The sequence below is a fragment of the Amblyraja radiata genome, chromosome 8, assembly GCF_010909765.2.
Source record: "Amblyraja radiata isolate CabotCenter1 chromosome 8, sAmbRad1.1.pri, whole genome shotgun sequence".
Taxonomy (NCBI): domain Eukaryota; kingdom Metazoa; phylum Chordata; class Chondrichthyes; order Rajiformes; family Rajidae; genus Amblyraja; species Amblyraja radiata.
In genome coordinates, this window is record NC_045963.1 from 63,469,109 (window position 1) to 63,492,571 (window position 23,463).

The 23,463-nt window shown below is 47.2% G+C and overlaps 1 protein-coding gene across 1 annotated transcript; it reads left to right on the top strand.

Annotated features, from left to right (window-relative positions):
• The first annotated feature begins 1,078 nt into the window (after positions 1–1,078).
• LOC116975772 (butyrophilin-like protein 2) lies at positions 1,079–18,863 on the top strand. The gene is made up of 6 exons (XM_033025013.1): positions 1,079–1,155; positions 10,570–10,917; positions 12,900–13,184; positions 15,813–16,097; positions 16,808–16,936; positions 18,674–18,863. Exons 1-6 carry the CDS (start codon positions 1,125–1,127, stop codon positions 18,700–18,702), a joined length of 1,107 nt encoding a protein of 368 aa, XP_032880904.1. The 5' UTR covers positions 1,079–1,124; the 3' UTR covers positions 18,703–18,863.
• The last annotated feature ends 4,600 nt before the right edge of the window (positions 18,864–23,463 follow it).

Sequence of the window (23,463 nt, forward strand, 5' to 3'; positions counted from 1 at the left end):
AGGCATTAGATAAATCAAGTCAATTGTCATATGTCATATGAGCAAATAACACTTAAAAAACTGAAGCAAATTAAGGCAAGCAGAAGAACTAACCTTGGAGGAGAGAGAGACAGAGAGAGAAAAAACACAAACAAGCTTTTCACAAACTAACATAAATAACGTACATAAATAAGTTTTGACAAACTAACAAAATAAACAAAACAGATTAACTTTTAAAAATTCATATAACATTCCTAAATGATGGGCAAAAATTACTAAATAATGTGGGTGAATGAGGAACTGTTCCTGCACGTCAGCAAGCCCATGCTCGACCAGCGGAGCCCTCAATGACCGTCCGATACCCATTCCCATCCGCCAGCGTTAATAGTGGCAGTTAACAAATCAATTTTGTCTCAGAGGAATCAAGTGATAAACGACTCAAATCATTATGCAGTACTCATTAAACCTGAGAGCTTTTTAAAAATGTAAAATTCCAAGGCAGTTTTGCTGCAATCAGTTTCATGTATTATATGTGGAATGGATAAGCGCCTTGCTTACACTTATAATTACCAAAGGATGACATAAGCTCTGTTAACATCATGAGATTTCGCTAACACAAAAATGACTCCAAAAATACATTTACATATGATGAGCCTATTTATCACTATTTCTCGCGAACCCCTATAGCGACCTCTCGGGGAACCGTAGTGTTCCGGGGAACCCTGGTTGAGAAACGCTGTTTTAGACCAATGAGGCATTACTAGACCATGCTTTGAGCGATACAGCTGGTCATGTGGAGGGAATGTCTGTGAGGGAGCATCTTGGAGACAGTGACCAAAACTGCATATTTCAATGTCGTCATGGATAAAGATAGGGACTGACCAGAATTAAATCATTAAATCATTAAATCCGTCCGTCCGTCCGTCCGTCCGTCCGTCCGTCCGTCCGTCCGTCCATCCATCCATCCATCCATCCATCCATCTTTAAAAATCGCAAGATCAGCAGATTGGTCTTCTCTCCTGTCTGTCACCGGGACGGTAACTCCTCTATTCCTCTTCCGGCGCTCACTGTCACTCAACTGCCCCGTTGAAGTTGAAGAGGAGAATTAAGCCCCAGAGGCCGGGCTGAGTCTGTAAATCGTCCGCATGCCGTCCGCCCCAAGGCCGTCCCGATGCCGTGAGTGAGTGCAGGGCAAAAACCCCAGGGCGATGGGGGGGGGGGGGGGGGGGGGGGGGGTGTGGGCAGGGGACACACATTCCCCCCCTCCCCACCCCCCTATTTTTTGTAATCCGGATTTTAAAACCCGGTGAAATCTCCGCTTTCCGCGAGACAGTGGGGGTGTGACTGCTGAGCGAGGGCGCAGATTGGATGAGAGAGACATCGGTCAGCAGGCAATGGGGGCGGACATGATGATTCAGCGCGATCATTGGAGGAGGTAGGTGTCGGTCAGAGGCGGAAGTAGGGGGGTGGGACTGAGGATAGGGCGCGGTGATTGGCGGAGGGAGACGTGCCAAAATGCTCTCAGCAGCCTTGGACACAGACCTGGATCCGCAGCCAGGATCGATCCCGGCTCTCCGGCGCTGCAATTGCTGCCGAACCGCCACTGGACCTTCCCCCTACCCACCTGAGTGCCCCCACCCCCCACCACGCCCGGGGTTGGCCAGAGATGTTGGGAGCCAGATGGGCATTGTGCCCCCAGGCCCACAGCCAGCGCAGAAAAACAGCGCTAAACCCAGCTCAACTCTGCCTGTCCCACCAGGTTAACCTACAGCCTTGCCAGGATTTACTGGAAATATGGCCCAGACTTACAACCAGCGCAGAGAAGCAGTGCTAGCTCCACGACTCCAGGCTGGTGTCCCGTCAGTCCAGGCAGGGCTGTAGGTTGACCCGGCAAGACAGGCAGAGTTGAACTGCATTTAGCACTGAATTAAGCTGTAATTACCGTTCACAGGGCCCACGGCTGAAGCTTCCGAAGCCTCGCATGTGTGTGTGTGAGAGTGCGCATGCGCACGGCAGCCAATAAATTGTTTCCCCCCTGTTTCCCGGTCCCCCCCCCCATATGAGTGAGTGATCTGTGTGTCCAGAAGCCATGAGTGAGTGAATTGTGAGTCCAGAAGCCGTGAGTCAGTGAACTGTGAGTCCAGAAGCCATGAGTGAATGAACTGTGAGTCCAGAAACCGTGAGTCAGTGAACTGTGAGTCCAGAAGTCGTGAGTCAGTGAACTGTGAGTCCAGAAGCGGCCCAGTGCACGGAAGCGGTCCAGAGTGCGTAGCCTGCCTGATAGCTGCAAACTCGAGATCTGTCGAGTTACCCACGGATAACAATGTTCTCGCCAGAGGTCTACTGGGGAGGTTCCGCCCCCGCCATCCCCATCCGCTCTAGCTGTGACCGACGACACCAGCGGCCCTAGCAGGGACGAGACGCCCTGGAGGACACGGGGATGGGGAAGAATCAAAGCTGGAAAAAACAGAAGAAATTAAGGTTCACTGCTCCACTGTTTTCCAGGACTGTTTATGCATAGTGACCTGGGCATGTGCAGTTGGAAGAAGTCGGAATACCGAACTCGCTTATTTCAACAGGTTTCCTGTTTCCTGAGTAGGCCGATGTCACTTTCCCCAGTTCCTCCAATGTATGGTGTTAATCCGCGTGTTCAAGTCATCAACAGGCATGTTAAGGTCTCCACCATGGCCATCTCAACCATTTCTAAGTTGGATGATCAGCCATGACCATATTGAATGGCGGTGCAGGCTCGAATGGCCGAATGGCCTACTCCTGCACCTATTTTCTATGTTTCTGCAAAGAGTGTTTATGTAATCCGATTAATCGACTTGCCAGACCCTGGCCGCCCCTTTTCCCATTCCCCCCGTCCCCCCTGTGCATGTGTGCCTCCAGCCTGAGGAATGAGTGGGGGGGAGGGGGGGGAGTGTGATGGCTCGGGGTTCTTACCTTTCGTTCTTGTTTAGAAACAGGCCATTCGGCCCACCCGCTAATGTTAAGCTCACGTTAACCTACAAATTTGTACATATTTGGAGTATGGGAGAAAACCGGAGATCCCGGAGAAAACACACACAGGTGGGAGAACGGACAAACTCCGTACAGACAGCACCCATAGGCAGGATCGAACGAACCCAGGTCTCTGGAGCTGTAAGGCAGCAACACTACCGCTGCGCCACCGTGCTCTGACAAATGATTCACCTGGGTCTGGAACAGGAACCTGTTCTTGCATCATCATTAGTAAAGAGGCCACATGTTCACGCAGCCAACTGACCCTCTCTGCACTGTCCTATCTCCAAAGTAAACTTGCCTACATTCGTTTTAACAGTCAATCCTCACAATACATTTATTCCCAGAATAGGGGGGGGGTTGCACGTAAGGTAATCGGGTCAAAGGGCTCGAGTCCCTGGCCGCGGATAGAGTGCATGTCCATACTCCCCTGCAGCCATTAGATTTTATAATACTGACCGCTAAGCTGTGTGGGGATGCTTTGCACTTTTAATAGTTATTTATTGGATCTTTTTAAGTATTTATTGCTTTCATGTATTGTCCATATTTTATTTTATGTATCTTTGGTCTGCTTTCGTTCTGACTGTGTTGGCTATTGGACATCTGAATTTCCCTGAGGGGATCAATAAAGTATTTATCATCATCATTATCATCATCATCATCATCATCATACTCACCAAGGACCAGACGGAGGCGTCTAACTGACTACCCCATCCCCTTTGGCCCTTCTGACCATCTTCTCCGCATCTTTGAACTGAGGATACAGTCCTTCCCTCCATAAACTTTTGGTGCAGAATTGGGCCATTCGGCTCATCGTCTACTCACACATTCAATCGTGGTTGATCTATCTTTACCTCTCAACCACATCACCCCTGACGCCTTTCCTCTGGCGATGGGGCCGAGGGCTTAACCTGCTGCTTTTTTCCTCCTCCGTTTTCTTTCCATAAGGTGTGCATAATGCCTGTAGGAATCCCATTGATCTGTTCCCTGCTACTCCTGCGTTTCACGGGGCAACAGTAATTTCCCTTCCAATTAGTGGCAGGATCCCGTCCAACCGCATTCTCTAATCTACCACATTCTAAAGTCTGCAACACCTCATTTGCCAATTTCCCCCACCATCTGTCCACCACCCGCTTTAGCGATGGCTATACCCTCTGATCTAATCGCATTTGTATACCTGTACCCAATGCCTGTTGGCTGGACCCCAAATGTTCCTCGTTTATGCCAACCAACAGCGTCTGTTACCCCAGGTGTTATATCCCCTGCCCTACCATACACCGCATTTTATCAGCAACCCCTGCACACTAACATTATCCCACACACACTAATGAACATTTTAGATCCTTTTAGAAGCAAAGACAAACTTCTTCACTGTCTACCCCCCAACAACATTGGTGCCACCCGCAATCTTATCCAAATCATTAATATGCATGATAAATAACAGAGGATGCAACACCAATCCCTGGAACACACCACAGAACACAGGCCTCCAATTTGAAGTACAACCTTCGACCACCACCCTCTGATTCCTACCAGCAAGGGAATTTAATATCCATTGGATCACCTCACCCTGCACTGCATGTGATCTCATCTTCCAGGCTGGCCTGCAAGCACGACCTTGTCAAAGACCATGCTAAATTTCATGTAGACATTGTCTACCGCCATGCCCTCATCAATCTTCTTGTTCACCTCTTCAAAGGACTCCATCAAATTCATTAGTCACAATTTCCGGGGTGGAGATTGCAACCTTCACGTGGTCTGCCCTGTTTCGACGAATGCAATCAACCTGGTGTGCACAATCATATAAGATCAAATAAAACAAGTTGCGCTACAACTTTAGGTTGTGCACGCCAGACGCAAGAAGAAGAAGTCACAAGTTCCGTTGCACAAGGTAACGTTGAGTATCTCTAATCAATCATTGCCGTTCCAAATGCAGGTAGAACATATGTCTCAGATTCCTCTTCAGTAACGTTCCCATCACTAATGTTAAGCTCAACGAGCTGTCATTCCCTCATTTGTCCATGCAGCCTTTTATTTAAGGTACCCTTCAGTCTTCTGTCACCTCATCCATTCGTTACAGCCAAAGTACAGGAGTCAGAGGTTATGGGGAGAAGGCAGGAGAATGGGGTTAGGAGGGAGAGATAGATCTGCCACGATTGAATGGCAGAGTGGACTTGTGTAGGAAAGAACTGCAGGTGGTGGTTTAAATCGAAGGTGGGCACAAAATGCTGGAGAACTCCCCTGACATCACTCAACCCGAAAAGGTCACCTATTCCTTCTCTCCAGAGATGATGTCTGTCCCGCTGAGCATCTTGTGTCTACCAGCGGGGTAGAATTGATGGGCTGAATGGCCTAATTCTACTTCAATTCCTTGTGACCATATGACTTTGTGACAATGATTATCGCTGCCAGATATAATTAGCTAGGATACACTGGACCAGGCCTTAGGGATATATCTACTGTCATATGCTTTAAACATAGAAACATAGAAAAATAGGTGCAGGAGCAGGCCATTCGGCCCTTTGATCCAGCACCGCCATTCAATATGATCATGTCTGATCATCTAAAATCAGCATGGATGCTTTTTCCCCATACCCCTTGATTCATTTAGTCCTAAGAGCTAAATCAAACTCTCTTTTGAAAACATTTGGTGAATTGTCCATCACTGCCTTCTGTGGCAGAGAATTCCACAGATTCACAATTCTCTGGGTGAAGAAGTTTTTCCTCATCTCAGTCCTAAATGGCCTACCCCTTATTCTTAAACTGTGACCCCTGGTTCTGGACTCCCCCAACATCGGAACATTTTTCCTGCATCTAGCCTGCCCAATCCTTTAAGAATTGTGTATGTTTCTATTAGAACCCCCTCATCCTTCTAAATTCCAGTGAATACAAGCCCAGTCGACCCATTCTTTCATCATATGTCAGTCCCGCCATCCCGGGAATTAACCTGGTGAATCTGTGCTGCATTCCCTCAATAGCAATAATATCCTTCCTCAAAATAGGACACCAAAATTGCCCACAATACTCCAGGTGGTCTCACCAGGGCACTGTACAACTGCAGTAGGACCTCCTTGCTCCTAAACTCAAATCCTATTGCAATGAAGGCCAACATGTCATTAGCTTTCTTCACTGCCTGCTGTACCTGCATGCTTACTTTCAGTGACTGATGTACAAGCACACCCAGGTCTCGTTGCACCTCCTCTCTTCCTAATCTGACACCATTCAGATAATAATCTGCCTTCCTGTTCTTGCCACCAAAGTGGATAACCTCACATTTATCCACATTATACTGCATCTGCCAAGCATCTGCCCACTCACCCAATCTATCCGTCACCGTGCAGCCTCGTAGCATTCTGATTGCAGCTCACACTGCCACCCAGCTTTGTGTCATCCGCAAACTTGGAGATATCACATTTAATTCCCTCATCTAAATCATTAATATATATTGTAAATAACTGGGGTCCCAGCACCAAGTCTTGCGGCACCCCACTAGTCACTGCCTGCCATTCTGAAAAGGACCTGTTAATTCTTACTCTTTGGTTCCTCTCTGTCAACTAATTCTCTTTCCGTGTCAATACCCCACCACCAATACCATGTGCTCTAATTTTGCACACTAATCTCTTGTGTGGGACCTTGTCAAAAGCTTTTTGAAAGTCCAGATACACCACATCCACTGGCTCTCTTATCCATTGTACTTGTAACATCCTCAAAAAAGTCCAGAAGGTTGGTCAAGCATGATTTCTCTTTCATAAATCCATGCTGACTTTGACCACTCATTGCTTTCCTCCAATACCTCTAATACCTCCAACACTTTCTCTTTCGTAATATGGGATATCCTTCAAGACATCACTATTCCCTTCCCTAAATTCCCTGGCTTCCATGATCTTCTCCAAGGTAAATGTAAATGAGAAATGTCCATTTAGACCTAGCCATCTCCTGGCTTCACAGAATGACAACAATATTGAGGCTTCAGGTGACTATTCTTCCCCTTGTGTCTATCTTGCTCTTAATATACTTATGGAATCTCTTAAGATTCCTATACTGAACTTTCTCTCCTGGGCCTCCTCCATTGCTGGAGTGAGGCTACATGCAAACTGGAGGAACAACACATCATATTTCACCTGGGTGGCTTGAAAACCAATGTTATGAACATTGAATTCTTCAATTATAGGTCATAACACAACCCAACCCCTTTACTGTAATTTCATACCCCAAAATCCCACTTTTCTCCCCTATGCCCCCTCTCTCACCTGGACATATCTATTTCTCCCCTCTCCCGCTTCTTCCACTTACATTCCTTCTTCTAGATTCAAAATTCGCAATTCTTAAATCGTTTTGTCTTACACCTTCTGTCTTTTCACCTCTGGCCTTTGTCCAGCATCTGCCCCCTCACCTGATCTGCACCCTCACCTAATATTTTACCTGCCAAGCATTGCCTTGCCCCTTCTCTCTTCCAACTTTCTTGCCGTCCCTACAATCCGTCTGAAGAAGGGTCCCAACTCAATTTGTAACCTATCCTGCCCGGCCTGATTTACTCAAGCGCTTTGACACTTAAAAAAAAATAAACCAGCAAATGCAGTTGCTTGTATTCTCTTGACATCCCAAGGCCCTTTGTTCCATGTGCAACATACAATTCAAGATGAGCACAGGTCCAAGAAATCTCAAGGATTTTAACAGTATCCAATGCAAATAGCCCGCTGATTTGGCACCCCTAAAGGGCTCCCTCCTTCTGCGACCAGCACACAATGCTTGCATTTTACTCCATCTACAAAGTGCACTACAGTACCTCACCTGGGTTACCCCACCATACCTCCCAAACCCATGACCTCCACCACTAAGTAACACAATAGGTTTCTCTCTGAGTCTCATTCCATTATGACTTGGAAATCACTCTTCATCATCACTGGGCCTAAATTCGGGACCCCCCCCCCCCCCCCCATCACTAACAGACCAGTGGGAGCACCTTCAATGGAGGACTGCAGTGGTTCAAGGAGATGAACTTCAACTATCTTTCCAAAGGAATGTAGGGATGGTCTTGACAACAATGCTTGTAAATGAATACAATGTATTCCCAATATTAGATTCAAAACAATTTGAATTCTTGAACTTCTCTCCTTGGGATGTGGATTTTAATTTGATTGGATGATCAGCCCAGAACCCCGGATGACTAATCCTGGAACATAACTGCCAGGTTCATCATAACTATGTGACAAGAATAATGTGTTGATAGCTGAACTGTTCTCAATGAGAAACTATGATTGACAATACAATTGTAATAGAAATTTAAAAAAATAATAAAATCTTCAGGCAATCTGAAATTATGAAATAACCAGAAAATAGGGAAATGTTGAGCACCACAAACAGCCTGTACTTCACAATAGTAACGGGGTGGAAACCACATTATAATGCCTTATTGGTGATTAAGAGGCTTTTAGATAGACATGGATATGCAGAGAAGGGAAAGATATGGATCATGTTCAGATGGATGAGATTTGTATATATTTGGGATTGTGTTCAGCATAGACGGTGTGGCCAAAGGGCCAGTTCCTGTGCAGTACCTTTCTATGTTCTGTGTTCTCTAGCAAGTGTTCCCAGATGGCAATGCCAAGCAACATCAAAGATTATAGAGGAACGTTCCTCTATAATCTTTGAGCAACATTATCAACAGCAGATAGATGCTAATTTCACCACCCTGCAGTTGCTGACATCACCGGCTGTCAACAATTGCCTGCTGACATCAGCATCAGCACATTATTATGCTCCGTGCACAGGCTCCCCGTGTGTAACTAAGAAGTCAAAATGGATTTTGAAAGCAAGCTGCATCGCAGGGGTGGGATGATTTACACGTTGTCGGCTCTGGAAAGGGATTCACCCAACAAGAGCCAAGTCCCGGCGGTAGGATGATTCCCTTCTTCCGTCTGCTTGCCATCTTGGTCACTGTGTACCAAGGTTACAGCTCGAAAGCAGGTGAGAGAATGCAGTGTGTAGGTGTGACAGGGGCATGGAAGAATGTGATTGTAAACAAATGTGAGTACAGAGATTGTCATGCTGCCTTAACCACACAGAGTAAATGAGGAACCATGATTCTAAATTAGGCTGATCCTATCTGCATTCACATGATCCACATTGTACCATTCCCTGTCTATTCACGTGCCTGTCTGAAACATAACTATTGTATGTGCTTCCACCACCACCTCTAGTAGTGTGATCCAGGCACCTACCATTCTCTTTGCAATAAACATGTCTGTAAATTTACCCCTTACCTTAAAAGCTGCCAGCCACTGCAGGCAAATGTATACCGCTCAATCTGCTTGTGTCGCTCCATACAGAGAGATCTTCCCCCCAATCCCTCCACGTGCTGAGCTGCTGCTCTGCTTCCCACACCCTGCCATTCTCCTGAATTGCACAAACAAACCCCAGCGAGGTTCGTCATGTCCTAACATTTCCTATTGATCCACGTTTGCCCCATATCCATCTAAATCTTTCCTATTGGCGTTTCTGGTGTGTGTGCCCCTGACCCTGGGATCTGGTGTGAAATATTTCTGCGTCTGGTGTCTGTGGTCTGTGTTTGGTGTCTCTGTGTTTTGGTGTCTGTTGTGTAATGCAGGCGACTCCCGCCTTGTGGAGGTTCGGGTGACAGGAATAGGCATTAATGGCATTTATAAATCATTACCAAACAATCCTGGAAATAATATCTGGAAACAGAAGTTAATTCTTATGAATTTTGTTTGAAAAATAAACTTAAAATTTAAAACACTTTAAAAAAATCACACATTGATGTACCTGCAGAAAAGTAGGCTTTGTATTATGCAAAATAGCGATATAGATCTTTTTCTCAGAATGCAATCTCCCCAACCTGCCTTAACAGTTACAGTATGTGTTTGGTGTCTGGTGTGTGTCCTCTGTTTCTGGCATCTGGTGTGTCATATTTCTTTGCCTGCTGTATGTGCCCCTGCATCTGGCTGCCTGGTGTGTAATATCTCTGTAGAAAAGAGGAACTGCAGATGCAGGTTTACAAAAAAAGGCACACAGTGCTGGAGTAATTCAGTGGGGTCAGACAGCATCCCTGGAAAAATATTTAAGAAGGAACTGCAGATGCTGCAAAATCGAAGGTTGACAAAAGTGCTGGAGAAACTCAGCGGGTGAGGCAGCATCTATGGAGTGAAGGAAATAGGCACCGTTTCGGGTCGAAACCCTTCTTCAGACTGGAAAAATGGATAGGTGACATTTCGGCTCGGGGAACTTCTGGGTCTGGTGTGCAACATTTCTGTATCTGTTGTGCAATATTTCTGTGCCTGCTTTGTTATCTTTCTGTATCAGTGTCTGGCTTGTAATATTTCTGTGTTTAGTGTGTAATATTTTTATTGTGTAATATTTTTGTGTATGATGTGTAATATGTCTGTGCCTGGTTTGTAATATTTCTGTGTCTGATGTGTAATATTTTTGTGTATGATGTGTAATATTTATGTGCCTGGTTTGTAATATTTCTGTGTCTGATGTGTAATATTTCTGTGCCTGGGCTGTAATAATTATCTGTCTGGTGTCTGTGTTTCACCCTGACCTCCCATGCATTTTTTTCATTTCCAGGAGTCTTCCTTGTGGGGTGTGACAGTGAAAGCATGACACTGAGGGTGACAGAAGATCTGATCACATCCTGTTACTTCTATTCCCAGTCCGAGGCACGGCTTATTACCGTCCTGTGGGAGAGGTTTGATCCTCAGAGAGTGGTGTACAGTTACCAGATCAACCAGAGTCTCTGGCAAAACCAGGACCCCAGCTACCGAAACCGGACACAAATGTTCGAGAATGAGATTGCGGATGGGAACGTGTCTCTGAAGTTGAGGAACGTGAGTCTGTTGGATGCAGGAATGTACAGGGTTAACGTCAGCGCATCCTCAGGACAAGGCTTTAAGGACATCAGAGTCACGGTGGGAGGTAAGAGCATAATGTGGCCACTCTCAATACTGTCTGAACAACAATGGTGCCACACGATTTTTACAGCACAGTGTTCACATTATATCAGTCCCATTCTTCCTTTTCCATTCAACCTACAAGCCCCAGTTTCCACCACTGGATTCAGCTTCTGGATCAAGTTGAGTTGAAGATAGACACAAAAAGCTGGAGTAGCTCAGCGGGACAGGCAGCATTTCTGGAGAGCAGGAATGGGTGACGTTTCGGGTCGAGTCCTTCCTTCAGACTGGTTGACATCAAGTTGAGTTGAGTTCATTGTCATACCCGCCAGCATGGTGGGGGTACAGCTACATTGAACATTTTGATGTTTAAGAAGGAACTGCAGATGCTGGAAAAATAGACAAAAATACTGGAGAAACTTAGCGGGTGAGGCAGCATCTATGGAGAAAAGGAGTGGGCGACGTTTCGGGTCGAGACCTTTCTTCAGTCTTTGTGCAAGGAAATGTAGAATAGTTCATTGTTAGAGGAGGGGAAGGTGACAACGAGGCATACACTCAGTAAAGTTAAGTAGGAGGACAGTGAAACGAGTCGGAGAACTAGGGTGGGGGAGGAATGGAGGGATGGTTCCACAGGGCTGTGTGCTGAGCCCCCTCCTCTACTCCCTCTTCACCTACGACTGCACACCTGTACATGGTACTAACACCATCATCAAGTATGCAGACGATACAACGGTGATTGGCCTCATCAGCAACAACGATGAGTCGGCCTATTGGGAGGAGGTCCAGCTCCTAGCAGCATGGTGCGCTGACAACAACCTGGCCCTTAACGCCAAGAAAACCAAGGAGCTCATTGTAGATTTCAGGAAGGCTAGGGGCGGCACGCACACCCCCATCCACATCAACGGGATGGAGGTGGAACGTGTTTCCAGCTTCAGGTTCCTGGGGGTCAACATCTCCGATGATCTCTCTTGGACCCACAATACCTCAACTCTGGTCAAGAAGGCTCACCAGTGTCTCTTCTTCCTGAGGAGACTGAAGAAGGTCCATCTGTCTCCTCAGATCCTGGTGAACTTCTACTGCTGCACATCGAGAGCATCCTTACCAACTGTATTACAGTATGGTATGGCAACTGCTCTGTCTCCGACCAGAAAGCACTGCAGAGGGTGGTGAAAATTGCCCAACGCATCACCGGTTCCTCGCTCCCCTCCATTGAGTCTGTCCAAAGTAAGCGTTGTCTGCGGAGGGCGCTCAGCATCGCCAAGGACTGCTCTCACCCCAACCATGGACTGTTTACCCTCCTACCATCCGGGAGGCGCTACAGGTCTCTCCCTTGCTGGACCAGCAGGTCCAGGAACAGCTTCTTCCCTGCGGCTGTCACACTACTCAACAATGTACCTCGGTGATTGCCAATCACCCCCCCCCCCCCCCCGGACACTCCTCCCACAGGAAAAACACTATGTCTGTATACATGTAAATAGATTTATTTATTGAAATCATATTCTATGTCGCTCTTCCAGGGAGATGCTAACTGCATTTCGTTGTCTCTGTACCGTACACTGACAATGACAATTAAAGTTGAATCTGAATCTGAATCTGAATCTGAATCTGAATCTGAGAGAGAGGAAGAGCAAGGGTAACTTGATGTTAGAGAAATCAATATTTATACCACTGGGTATGAGGCAATGCAGAGGAAGATCACTCGGTGCTGAATCCTAGGGGTATGTGACTGGACAATGTAGATGGAGGGATTTCAACCCTAGGAATATCTGTAGAGTGCCCTTTCGTCGGAATCTAAGCCATTCAGTATTCAGCCATTGGTCTGTAAGATGGTTTAAGGTGTGCACTGGCTCTGCTGCAAGTGATGTCCTTTTCTGAGCGAACGCATATGAGAAGAGTGGGTAGACTTTGCCATTGTCAGAACACTACTTAGCTGGCTAGGTTTCAGATGATTGGGTTGTTCCTGTTGGTCTCATGGATGTTTCCCGTCCACTGTTCTTTCTCCTGCAGCCATCGGTCACTCCCCCCGATTTCACTCCTTCGTCACCAAGAGGAATCACTCGGTGTTGATCTGTGACTCTGCCGGCTGGTTCCCTGCCCCCAGCGTGACCTGGCAGAACTGGTGGGGCCTCAACATCACCAAGTACTCGCAGACCCACGAGACAGACAGCCGGGACGGACGGGTGCGGGTGAGGAGTGCCATGGAGTTCCCCACCGGCTCCAATGGCAGCTACACCTGCACCATCTGGAACCCTCTGCTCTACCAGGGCACCTCCGCCAACTACACCCTGCCCAGTGAGTAGCAGGCGGCACAGCCGGGGGGGACTGGGTCACTGGCGGTCGGGCATTGGGTCGTGTAAGAAACAACTGCAGGTGCTGGTTTAAACTGAAGATAGACACAAAATGTTGGAGAGAAGGAATAGGTGATGGTTTGGGTGGAGACTCTTCCTCAGACTACTGTAACTCAGGGTGGAAATTAACTAACTGTTAGGGTTGGTAACACCATACTGTAAGGGTTGGAGTTCACGGATAGAGCCAGTTACGGTGAAGTAACGATGATATGTTTCTAAGTCAGAATGGGATGTAGCTTGGAAGGCAATGTCCTGTTGGTGGTGTTCCTATGCTTTTGGTGCCCTTCTCCTTTTTCCTAGTACAGGTGGCGGATTTGGAAGGTTCTGTCTAATAAGTCATGGTGATATTTATTAGGGAAGGTTTATGCGTCATCCCATTTCATAGGTGATAATTCAATGTGTGTTCGACAATGGATGATGAAGGATATTCAGCTCTAACTGATTCCATCCCAGGGCCTCCCTCCCTCACTGTAGGTTCAGGAAGTTCAAAGGTTCAAAGGGTTCAAAGGTTTACTTATTGTCACATACACCATGCTAGATATCAGATACCACTCAACCTCTGGTGTAGAACCATGTTTTGTGTGTAGGGCACCTTTACTGACCCATCATAAGAATTGTCAGACCACTCCTGATGCTGTGACACATGAGCTTCAGAGAGAATGGGAGAAAGAGAGTCACAGACCTGAGAGGAAAGGAGAGAGGGAGAGGCTTGTGGAGGGGATTACAGAGCTTGGGGACCCAGGGAGCTGAAGGCAGAGATGGTAGATGTAACTCCAGACTTGGAGGAGTGAAGATCAGCCGATAGAGATGAAGGTTCTGGAGAACAGGAAGGATGAACACATGGAGGGAGTTGTAAACGAGTTGTAAATGAATCTCAAATCTGGAATTACCCTGCACTGAGGAAACACACGAGATGTAGAACTGATGTTTATAATGTGTGTGACTAACAATATATTGAGAGCAACTGAGGGGGTCTTGTGTCTTGTGAGGGGGTCAAGTAGAGCATGGAGAGTGTGGATGAGGTTGTGAAGTGCATGAAGCTCGGTCAGAGCTTTGATTGTGGAACAAGAGGCAACTTAGAACCTGTGGGATCCCCCCAACAATGCAAGGGGATTGATGGCTCAGTGCTTTATCTCTCTGACCTATGATCTCCCCTTCCCAAGCCTCTGACCCCAGCTCCCTGGCTAATGACCTGGAGGTTCCTAACCCATTTCTTTCACTACCCTGACCCATGACCTCCATCTTTCTGACCCATGACCACCTCTCAAGCCTAGTGACCTCCACCTCCCTGAACTGTGACTTCTACCTCCCAGTCCAGTGAACTCTAACTTCCTGACCTGTGACCTCCACTTTACCGACTCATGACCTTCACTTTGCTGTCCCATGACCTCCACCTCTCAGGCTTTGTGACTTCCACCTCCCTGTCCCATGATCTTCATTTCCCAGACCCAAGACCCCAGCAGCTCCTTAACCAGTGACAACCATTTTCTGTCCTGTGACCTCCAGCTTATCTTCACCTCTCCAACCCACAATCACTGAAACCCCTGAGGTTCCAATCTCCCAACACCTGCTCCTCTCCTGGACCTCCCACCCCAACCACCAAGACAAGGGCAGTGGGCAGAGGGAATAGGTCCCGTTTCCCTTGACCAGAACCGTCTCGGAACTCCGTTACCAACAGCACAGAGGGGTGCCTTCACCAGGAAGACTGGCGCGGGTCAAGAAGGCAGATCGCCACCTGCTTCTCAAGAGAAATAAGGGATGGGCAATGAATGCTGGTCTTGACAATGTTGCCCTGCTCTTACGAGATGTGGTTGTCAGCATCTCGTCCGTCTTAAATAGAGACATAGACAATAGGTGCAGGAGTAGACCATTCAGCCCTTCGAGCCAGCACTGCCATTCATTGTGATCATGGCTGATCATCCACAATCAGTACCCTGTTCCTGCCTTCTCCCCATATCCCTTGATTCCGCTAGCCCTAAGAGTATCTAACTCTCTTTTGAATGCATCCAGTGAATTGGCCTCCACTGCCTTCTGAGGCAGAGAATTCCACAAATTCATAACCCTTTGGGTCAAAAAGTTTTTCCTCATCTCAGTTCTAAATGGCCTATCCCTTATGTGGCCCCTGGTTCTGGACTCCCCCAACATCGGGAACATGTTTCCTGCCACTAGCGTGTCCAATCCCTTAATAATTTTATATGTTTCTATAAGATACCCTCTCATCCTTCTAAATTCCAGTGTGCACAAGCCCAGTCGCTCCATTCTTTCATCATATGACAGTCCCGTCATCCCGGGTATTCACCTCCTGAACTTACGCTGCACTCCCTCGATAGCAAGAATGTCCTTCCTCAAATTAGACCAAACTGCACACAATACGTCAGGTGTGGTCTGACCAGGGCTCTGTACAACTGCAGAAGGACTTCTTTCCTCCTATACTCAACTCCTCTTTTTTATAAAGGCCAACATGCCATTAGCTTTCTTCACCGCCTGCTGTACCTGCATGCTTACTTACAGTGACTTGTGTTGTGGGTGAGGGTGGAGGCTGAGGTCCCATCACTAACGTCTCTTGTGCCAGCTCTAGGGAACAGTCCTGACATCCACTCGATGGTGACAGGTGGTGGGCGCTCGGTCCTGACCTGCCTGTCGTCCGGCTGGTACCCAACCCCCAACCTCACCTGGCACAACGAGCAAGGACAAGCCATGACCAAGCTCTCCCAGACGGAGCTGACCGACGACACGCGTGGAAGCGTCTCGTTGAAGAGCACGCTGCGGCTGGAGGACGACTCCAACGGGAACTACACTTGCGCCATCTGGAACCCTGCGTTAAAGCAAGGACTGAGGTCTTCCTTCACCGTCCTGAGTGAGTATGGCCCACAGAACGCTAGGATTTAATGCACTCCTCGACAGAGCAAGATCACACTGGAAGTGACCAGCAGTGATTGGGCTCTTTTTCTAAGCACATGCTGGGTCTGGAACTTCATGCTGAGTACAACCCAAGCCCGGAACTAGCTCAGTGTACATGACCTGGGCATAGTTCAGAATGATCATAGCCTCGGCCTAGTTCAGAATGATCATAGCCTCGGCCTAGTTCAGAATGATCATAGCCTCGGCCTAGTTCAGAATGATCATAGCCTCGGCGTTGGTCACAGTGACCACAGCCTGGGTCTAGGTCACAGTGACGACAGTTTGAGTCTAGAACACAGTGACCACACAGCCTGGGCCTAGCTCAGTGTGAGCACAGCCTGGGGCTAGATTAGTGTGTGTGTGCAGCCTGGGCCTAGCTCAGTGTGACCACAGCCTAGGTCTAGGTCACAGTGACCACACAGCCTGGGCCTAGCTCAGTGTGAGCACAGCCCGGGGCTAGATTAGTGTGTGTGCAGCCTTGGGCGTAGGTCACAGTGACTACAGTTTAAGCATAGAACACAGTGACCACACCTGGCTGGATTATCCCAGGTAATCCCATTAGGATAATGTTACCTTCACCCAGTGATTCTGGAAGGTCTCCTGCTGGTGATGCACAGACCCCGACAGGATGGCACACCCTCTCATTGGACCTTACTTCCTTTCCAGTTTCCCGCTATAAGGAGATCCAGTCACACTGGATCGCAGTCGGCGCCATCATTTCCATGTCCATCGTCGTGGTTGCTGCAGTGATCAAAGCAAAGAGCGTCATCATGCTGATCAAGAAAGAGAGGAAAGGTATAGATGTCGCTGCACACACGCATGCACATGCACATGCACACACATGCACAAACACGCACAAACATGTGCACTAATCGAGGTGAACATATCAGCATGAAAAGGGACTGGCCGCCGACCAGAAACCTGAGTTAGGATAAATGGCCATTTTCGGGTCTGAAAGTTGTAACGAGTGGGTGTCATAGAGCCTCAGTTGTTCAAAATCTATATTGGTGACAATTGAAGGGACCATGTGAAGCCAAATTTACCAATGATGCTAAGACAGGGGGAAAGGAAGATGTGAGGAGGACACAGAAGGACAGCATAAGAATATAGATAGGTGGATAAACATTTGGCAGAGGGGCACAATGTGGGGAAATGGGTGGGGGGAGGCTCCACTTCAATAGAACAATATATATGAGACACAGAACAGTAGTGTGTTGGTACAGCAGGTAATCAGGAAGGCAAATAAAACAACGGGCTTAACTTCAAAAAAGATGAAGGGAGGAATTCTTGCTTCAACTGTTAGGACCACAACTGGAGCAGCTTTGGAAGGATTTATTTAAGGAGGGATATGTTTGGCACTGGAAGTAGCTCAGAGAATTTCACCAGGTTGGTTCCTGAAAATGTCAGGTTTGTCTTCTCGAGGATAGGCCCAGCAGATTGGTCCTTTATTCAATGTAGTTTCCTAGAAGGATTGATAATCATATTGGATCACATTAGTTTCTTAGGGTTAGGGACAGGGTAATGCTAAGATGATGGGAATCTAGAATTAGACGGCTTTATAAATCTTTGCATTTGGAGTATTGAAGCATTGTCTGGCTGCCACATTATAGCGAGGATGTGGAGGCTTTGGAGAGGGTCCAGAAGAAGTTTACCATTCTGATTATTAGCTAAAAGGAATGATTGGACAAACAGATTGTTTTCTCTGGAGCGTTGGAGGTTGCGAGGTTGATAGAAGTGTGTAAAATAAAAAGGCACAGATGGGGTAGACAATCAGAACCTTTTTCCCAGGGCAAAAATCTCAAAGATGAGAGGGCATACATAGCTTTAGGGCCAAAGGAGGAAAGTTTAAAGAGAATATGCGGGGCAAGTTTATTTACACTGAGTAGTGGGTGCATGGAAAACACTGCTGGGAGTGGTGGTGGAAAGAGCTACAATAGTGGCATTAAAAAGCATTTAGATAGACACATGCAGGGAATGAAAGTATATGGGCCTTGCACAGGCAAAGGAGATTAATTTAACTTGGCATCATGTTTGGCATAGATATTATGGACCAATGTGTCAGTTCCTGTGCTATGCAGTTCTATAGTCTAGGAGGCATCATTTGCCCAGTCAAGACAGAATTGAGGGGGAATTTCCTGTCGTAAGACATTATGAATCATTGAAATTCTCTCCTTAAGAGAGCTGTGGAGTCATTGAATATATTCAGACTCTGATGGACAGATGGTTAGTCATGGGAGTTGAGGGTATGGGGAACATGTAGAACAGTGGACATGCTAGGATCAGAGCTGCCATGATCTTGGTATTGATCTTATTGAATGGTGAAGCAGAGCAGGTGGGCCCAATGGCCAGACCTGCTCCTGTTCCTTATGTTCTTACAATGGCAGATGGAAAAGTGCTCCGGATGGAGAGGGGGAAGGAGGCGAGGGGGTGAGACTGGGCTGGTGTACGAGCGTGGGAGCAGAGGGTGAGCAGGGTGTCACATGGAGAGGGTTTTGGAGGTGATCGGAGTAACGCTTCTTCTGCTGTCTGCAGGCCACGCTGCATTCTCCCCAGCAGAGTGAGGGGACTGGCAGACACGGGAGGTGCGAGGACAGAGCAGCAGGTCCTGAGCAAGAGAGGCATCTTGTCCATTCTCAGCCCTGCCCATCTTCAGAATTAGAAACCAACGCCCGAGGCACGTTTGCACGGTTGGTCTATAACAGAATAAATATTTATACTGAGCAACTCTCTTGTCTTGTTTGATGTTGGGAACCACAGCAGAGGATTGGGTGGCTGAATGTTAACCCTTGGCCCTCCAGACTGCAGCCGAGGGAAGGGCAGCAGAGGCCAGTGGGGGCACTTCCAGGAGTTCGACTGGAGATGGTCTTCCATTGCACATTGATTGGTTGATTGATTGATTGATCGAAAAGGTACAGCATGGAAACAGGCTCATCGGCCCAGCGAGCCCACACCGACCACCATTTGCACTAATTCTATGTTATCTCATGTTCTCATCCACTCCATGCACCCCAAGGATACTTTGCAGTAGCCAATTAACCCACAAACCAACACTTCTTTTGTGATGTGGGAGGAAACCAGAGCACCCGGAGGAAGCCCACCTGGTCGCCGGGAAGACGTGCAAACTTCACACAGATACACTCCACAATCCCACGCCCGAGGTTTGGATCGAACCTGATAGTCTGGCACTGTGAGGCAGCAGCACTAGCAGCTGCACCACATTGCCAATGTCTGAAGCACACAACTCCAGGTAGGAGTGGACAGCTAGACTGAGGGAGTCCTTTCCAAGACACCCTCTGGTGCTTGACGTGGACATGAAGGATCGCATGTTGAATTCAGAAGTGAAGAGAGTTCTCCCCTGTCCTTCATAGACCATAATAAATACAGCACTGGATAAGTCCTTCAGCCCACAATATCTAAACCAATATTGTCTGTAAGTACATGATACATATCCCTCCATTCTGTGTTTATCTAAAAGCTCCTTAAATACCACTATTGTATCTGGCTGCATCGCTACCTGATAGTGCATCCCAGGCACACAGTGCCCTCTGAAAAAATCTTGCCCTGCACATCTCTTTAAACTTTGCCCCTTTCACCTTAAAGCTATGCCCTCTAGTCTTTTATATTCTCACCATGAGGAAACCTTTTGACTGTCTACCCTATCTATGGCTCATAATTTTACATACATCTATTGGGTTTCCCCTCAACAATCTGACCTCTGCTTGTTGCTAATACAATTATGTCCAATCTCTGCATATAGCCAATACTCTCTAATGCAGGCAGCATTCTGGTAAACATCAGCACTCTTTCCAAAGCCACATCCTTCCCTAAGGTAGCCATGAAAACTGAACACAATACTCTAAACATAGTTTAAAGTACTATAAAGGTGCAACGTGACTTCCTGACTCTTGTACTTAGTATCCTGACCATTGAAGGCAGGCATATTTTGCACCTTCTTTACCAACCTTCTTTACCATGCCTGATGAAACACTGACTTTTCTGGAGTCTACCCTGTGGTCCCCTTTCTTGACCTCCTTTCAGACCCCTCTCATTCCTTTCTGATGTTCTGAGCCAGAAAGCCCATCTCATCTCATGGGCAATCATGTCCCAGTTCCACAGCTTACACAGTGCCTGGTCTCTACTGCCCTCTGCTGGTCAGAATCCTGTGCAGCTGTTGCATTTTAATGCTCCATTGGTGCTTTACTTGTCACATACGCAACTGCAAAGTGAAATTATTTTCATGCCGGCACCGCCATGTTTTGGTACCATTTCCAAAGTTGAAAGTTCAGTGAGAAAGAGTGAGCAAAAGGGGGAATAAAGAGACGGCACTCTTCTCTGGCAATGCCTTTCCCCTGAATCTGGTCCCCCCCCATGTCAAAGACCCTGACGTTGCCCTGTGACACAATACAATAGCAGTATCAGAGAATGGAGGGATTATAGACCATGCTATGGTAGATGGAATTGATAGCATCATGGCTGGCACAGACATAATTGGCCAAAGGGCCTGTTCCTATGCTGTACAATTCTATATTCTACAAAGACACAGCAGCTAGTGGTGGAATGATGGGTGTAAGGCATTGTGATGAGGATGGAGTGGATGAGGGCAGGTATTTTGGCACATTGTGTGGGTGCATGACTCATAGCTCAGCCACACGACCACTGTGCAGAAATAAGCATTTTTACTGTTCTGCACAGTGTCCCAGTTGGCCAATAAAGAATCCTCATCCTTGCTTTCAAATCCCAAATGAATTTCCAGTCAATTATTTAAAAATCTGGAAACTAAAAGCCAATCCAGGAAAATGGCCATAAAACTGCAGGTTTGATATAAAAACCCAACGTGGTTTACTGAGAAGAAGAACATTGAGATCTGCCTCAATGACTACTGCCTGGTAGTCAGCACAATGGCACAGTGATAGAGCTGCTGCCTCACAGCGCCAGAGACCTGGGTTCGATCCTGACTCCAGGTGCGGTCTGTGCAGAATTCGTTCTTTCTCCCAATGATCGCGCAGGTATTCACCTGGTGCTCCGATTTCCTCCTACGTGCAGGTTAGTAGGGTGATTAGCTTCTGTAAATTGTCTCCAGCGTGTAGAACGCGAAAGTGGATTAACAGAGCTAGTGTACGGGAGATCGCTGGTTAGCGTGGACCTGGTGGGCCGAAGGGCCTGTTTCCATGCTGTGTCTCTAAACTCTAAACTCTGGTGGCACTTACATCTACCATAATAAAGGTTTTCAAAAGGTGGTTATGCCATCAATCAAGTCCTGTCTCAGAACTGACCTGATTCTGCTTCAATTTACTGATCTCCACAACAGGTCAACAGCATGGTGGCACAGTGGTAGAGTTGCTGCCTTACAGCACTAGAAAACCTTGTTTGATCCTGACTAAGGGTGCTGTCTGTACGGAGTATGTACATTCTCCCTGTGACCACATTCCAGGTAGTCCGGTCTCGTCCCGCACTTCAAAGGTTAATCAAAGTCAAAGTGTCCTTTATTGTCATTCAGGCCTTTCGGTCTGAACGAAATTTCGTTGGCTTGCAGTCATACATATAATAAACTAACAAAACACACAATAAACACAAATTTAACATCCACCACAGTGAGTTCACCAGGCACCTCCTCACTGTGATGGAAGGCAAAAGTCTTAAAGTCTTTGTCTCTTCCCTCCTTGTTCTCCCTCTGCGCTGAGGCGATCCAGGCCTCCGATGGTGTGACCCCCCCGGGTGATGGTAAGTAAGTCCCGCGGCATAACCGAGCTCCGCGATTGGAGGTTAATTGGCTTTGGTAGGTTGTAGGTTAGTACTGTATATGGTATGATCGCTGGTTGGTGCAGTGGGCGGAATGGCCTGTAAATCTAAAAAGCAGATGCCATCTCCCTGCTCTCCACCCTTCCCTGATCACTGAATGAAAAGAATACAAGGTCAATTGTACAAGGCATTGGTGAAATTGTACAAGGCATTGGTGAGGCCAATTCTGGAGTATGGTGTACAATTTTGGTCGCCTAATTATAGGAAGGATGTCAACAAAATAGGGAGAGTACAGAGGAGATTTACTAGAATGTTGCCTGGGTTTCAGCAACTAAGTTACAGAGAAAGGTTGAACAAGTTAGGGCTTTATTCTTTGGAGCGCAGAAGGTTAAGGGGGGACTTGATAGAGGTTTTTAAAATGATGAGAGGGATAGACAGAGTTGACGTGGAAAAGCTTTTCCCACTGAGAGTAGGGAAGATTCAAACAAGGGGACATGACTTGAGAATTAAGGGACTGAAGTTTAGGGGTAACATGAGGGGGAACTTCTTTACTCAGAGAGTGGTAGCTGTGTGGAATGAGCTTCCAGTGAAGGTGGTGGAGGCAGGTTCGTTTTTATCATTTAAAAATAAATTGGATAGTTATATGGATGGGAAAGGAATGGAGGGTTATGGTCTGAGCGCAGGTATATGGGACTAGGGGAGATTATGTGTTCGGCACGGACTAGAAGGGTCGAGATGGCCTGTTTCCGTGCTGTAATTGTTATATGGTTATTATATGGTTATAAGGGCCAATCTACCATTCATCAACTGCCATTCAGCAATCAACACAGTCATGACCATAAAACTGATCATCAAGATCCAAGATTAGGGCCTCTGTACTTCTCTTTGCAACTGGATCCTCGACTTCCTTATTGGCAAACCTCAATCACTGTGCATTGGTAGCAACATCTCCCCCGCACACGCCATCAACACAGCTGCACTTCGAGGCTGCACTTCTCTCTTTACACCCACGACTGTGTGGCAAGGCACACCTACAATGTAATCTATAAATTTGTCGACCACACCTCTGTTGTACCAAAACACAGGTGGTGTTCGAAAGAGGTACAACACCTGGTTGAGTGGTGCTGTAACAACAACCTCTTACTCACTGTCAACAAAGCAAAATAACCAGTCATTGACTTCAGAAAGTGGAAGTCAGGAGACCATGTGCCAGTTTTCATTGTTGTTGGTGGTGGATGGGGGGGGGGGGGGGGGGGGGTGGAAATAGCTTCAAATTCCTGGGCGTTAACAATGCAGATGACTTGTCCAGGGGCAAAAAGGCACGGCAGCATCTTTACATGCCTAGACATTTAGAAGATTTGTTATTTCACTAAATTCTATGAGAAAGGTCTCCAGATACACTTTGGAGAGTATCCTAACTGGTTCATCATGGCTGGGTATGGCAATTCCAATGCACAGGAATGCTGGAAGCTGCGAAGAGTGGTGGACTCAGCCCAGTCCATCATGGGCACAGCCCTCCCCACCTTCAAATGTATCTACATGAGGCACTGACCCAAGCAGGCAGCATCTATTATCAAGGAACC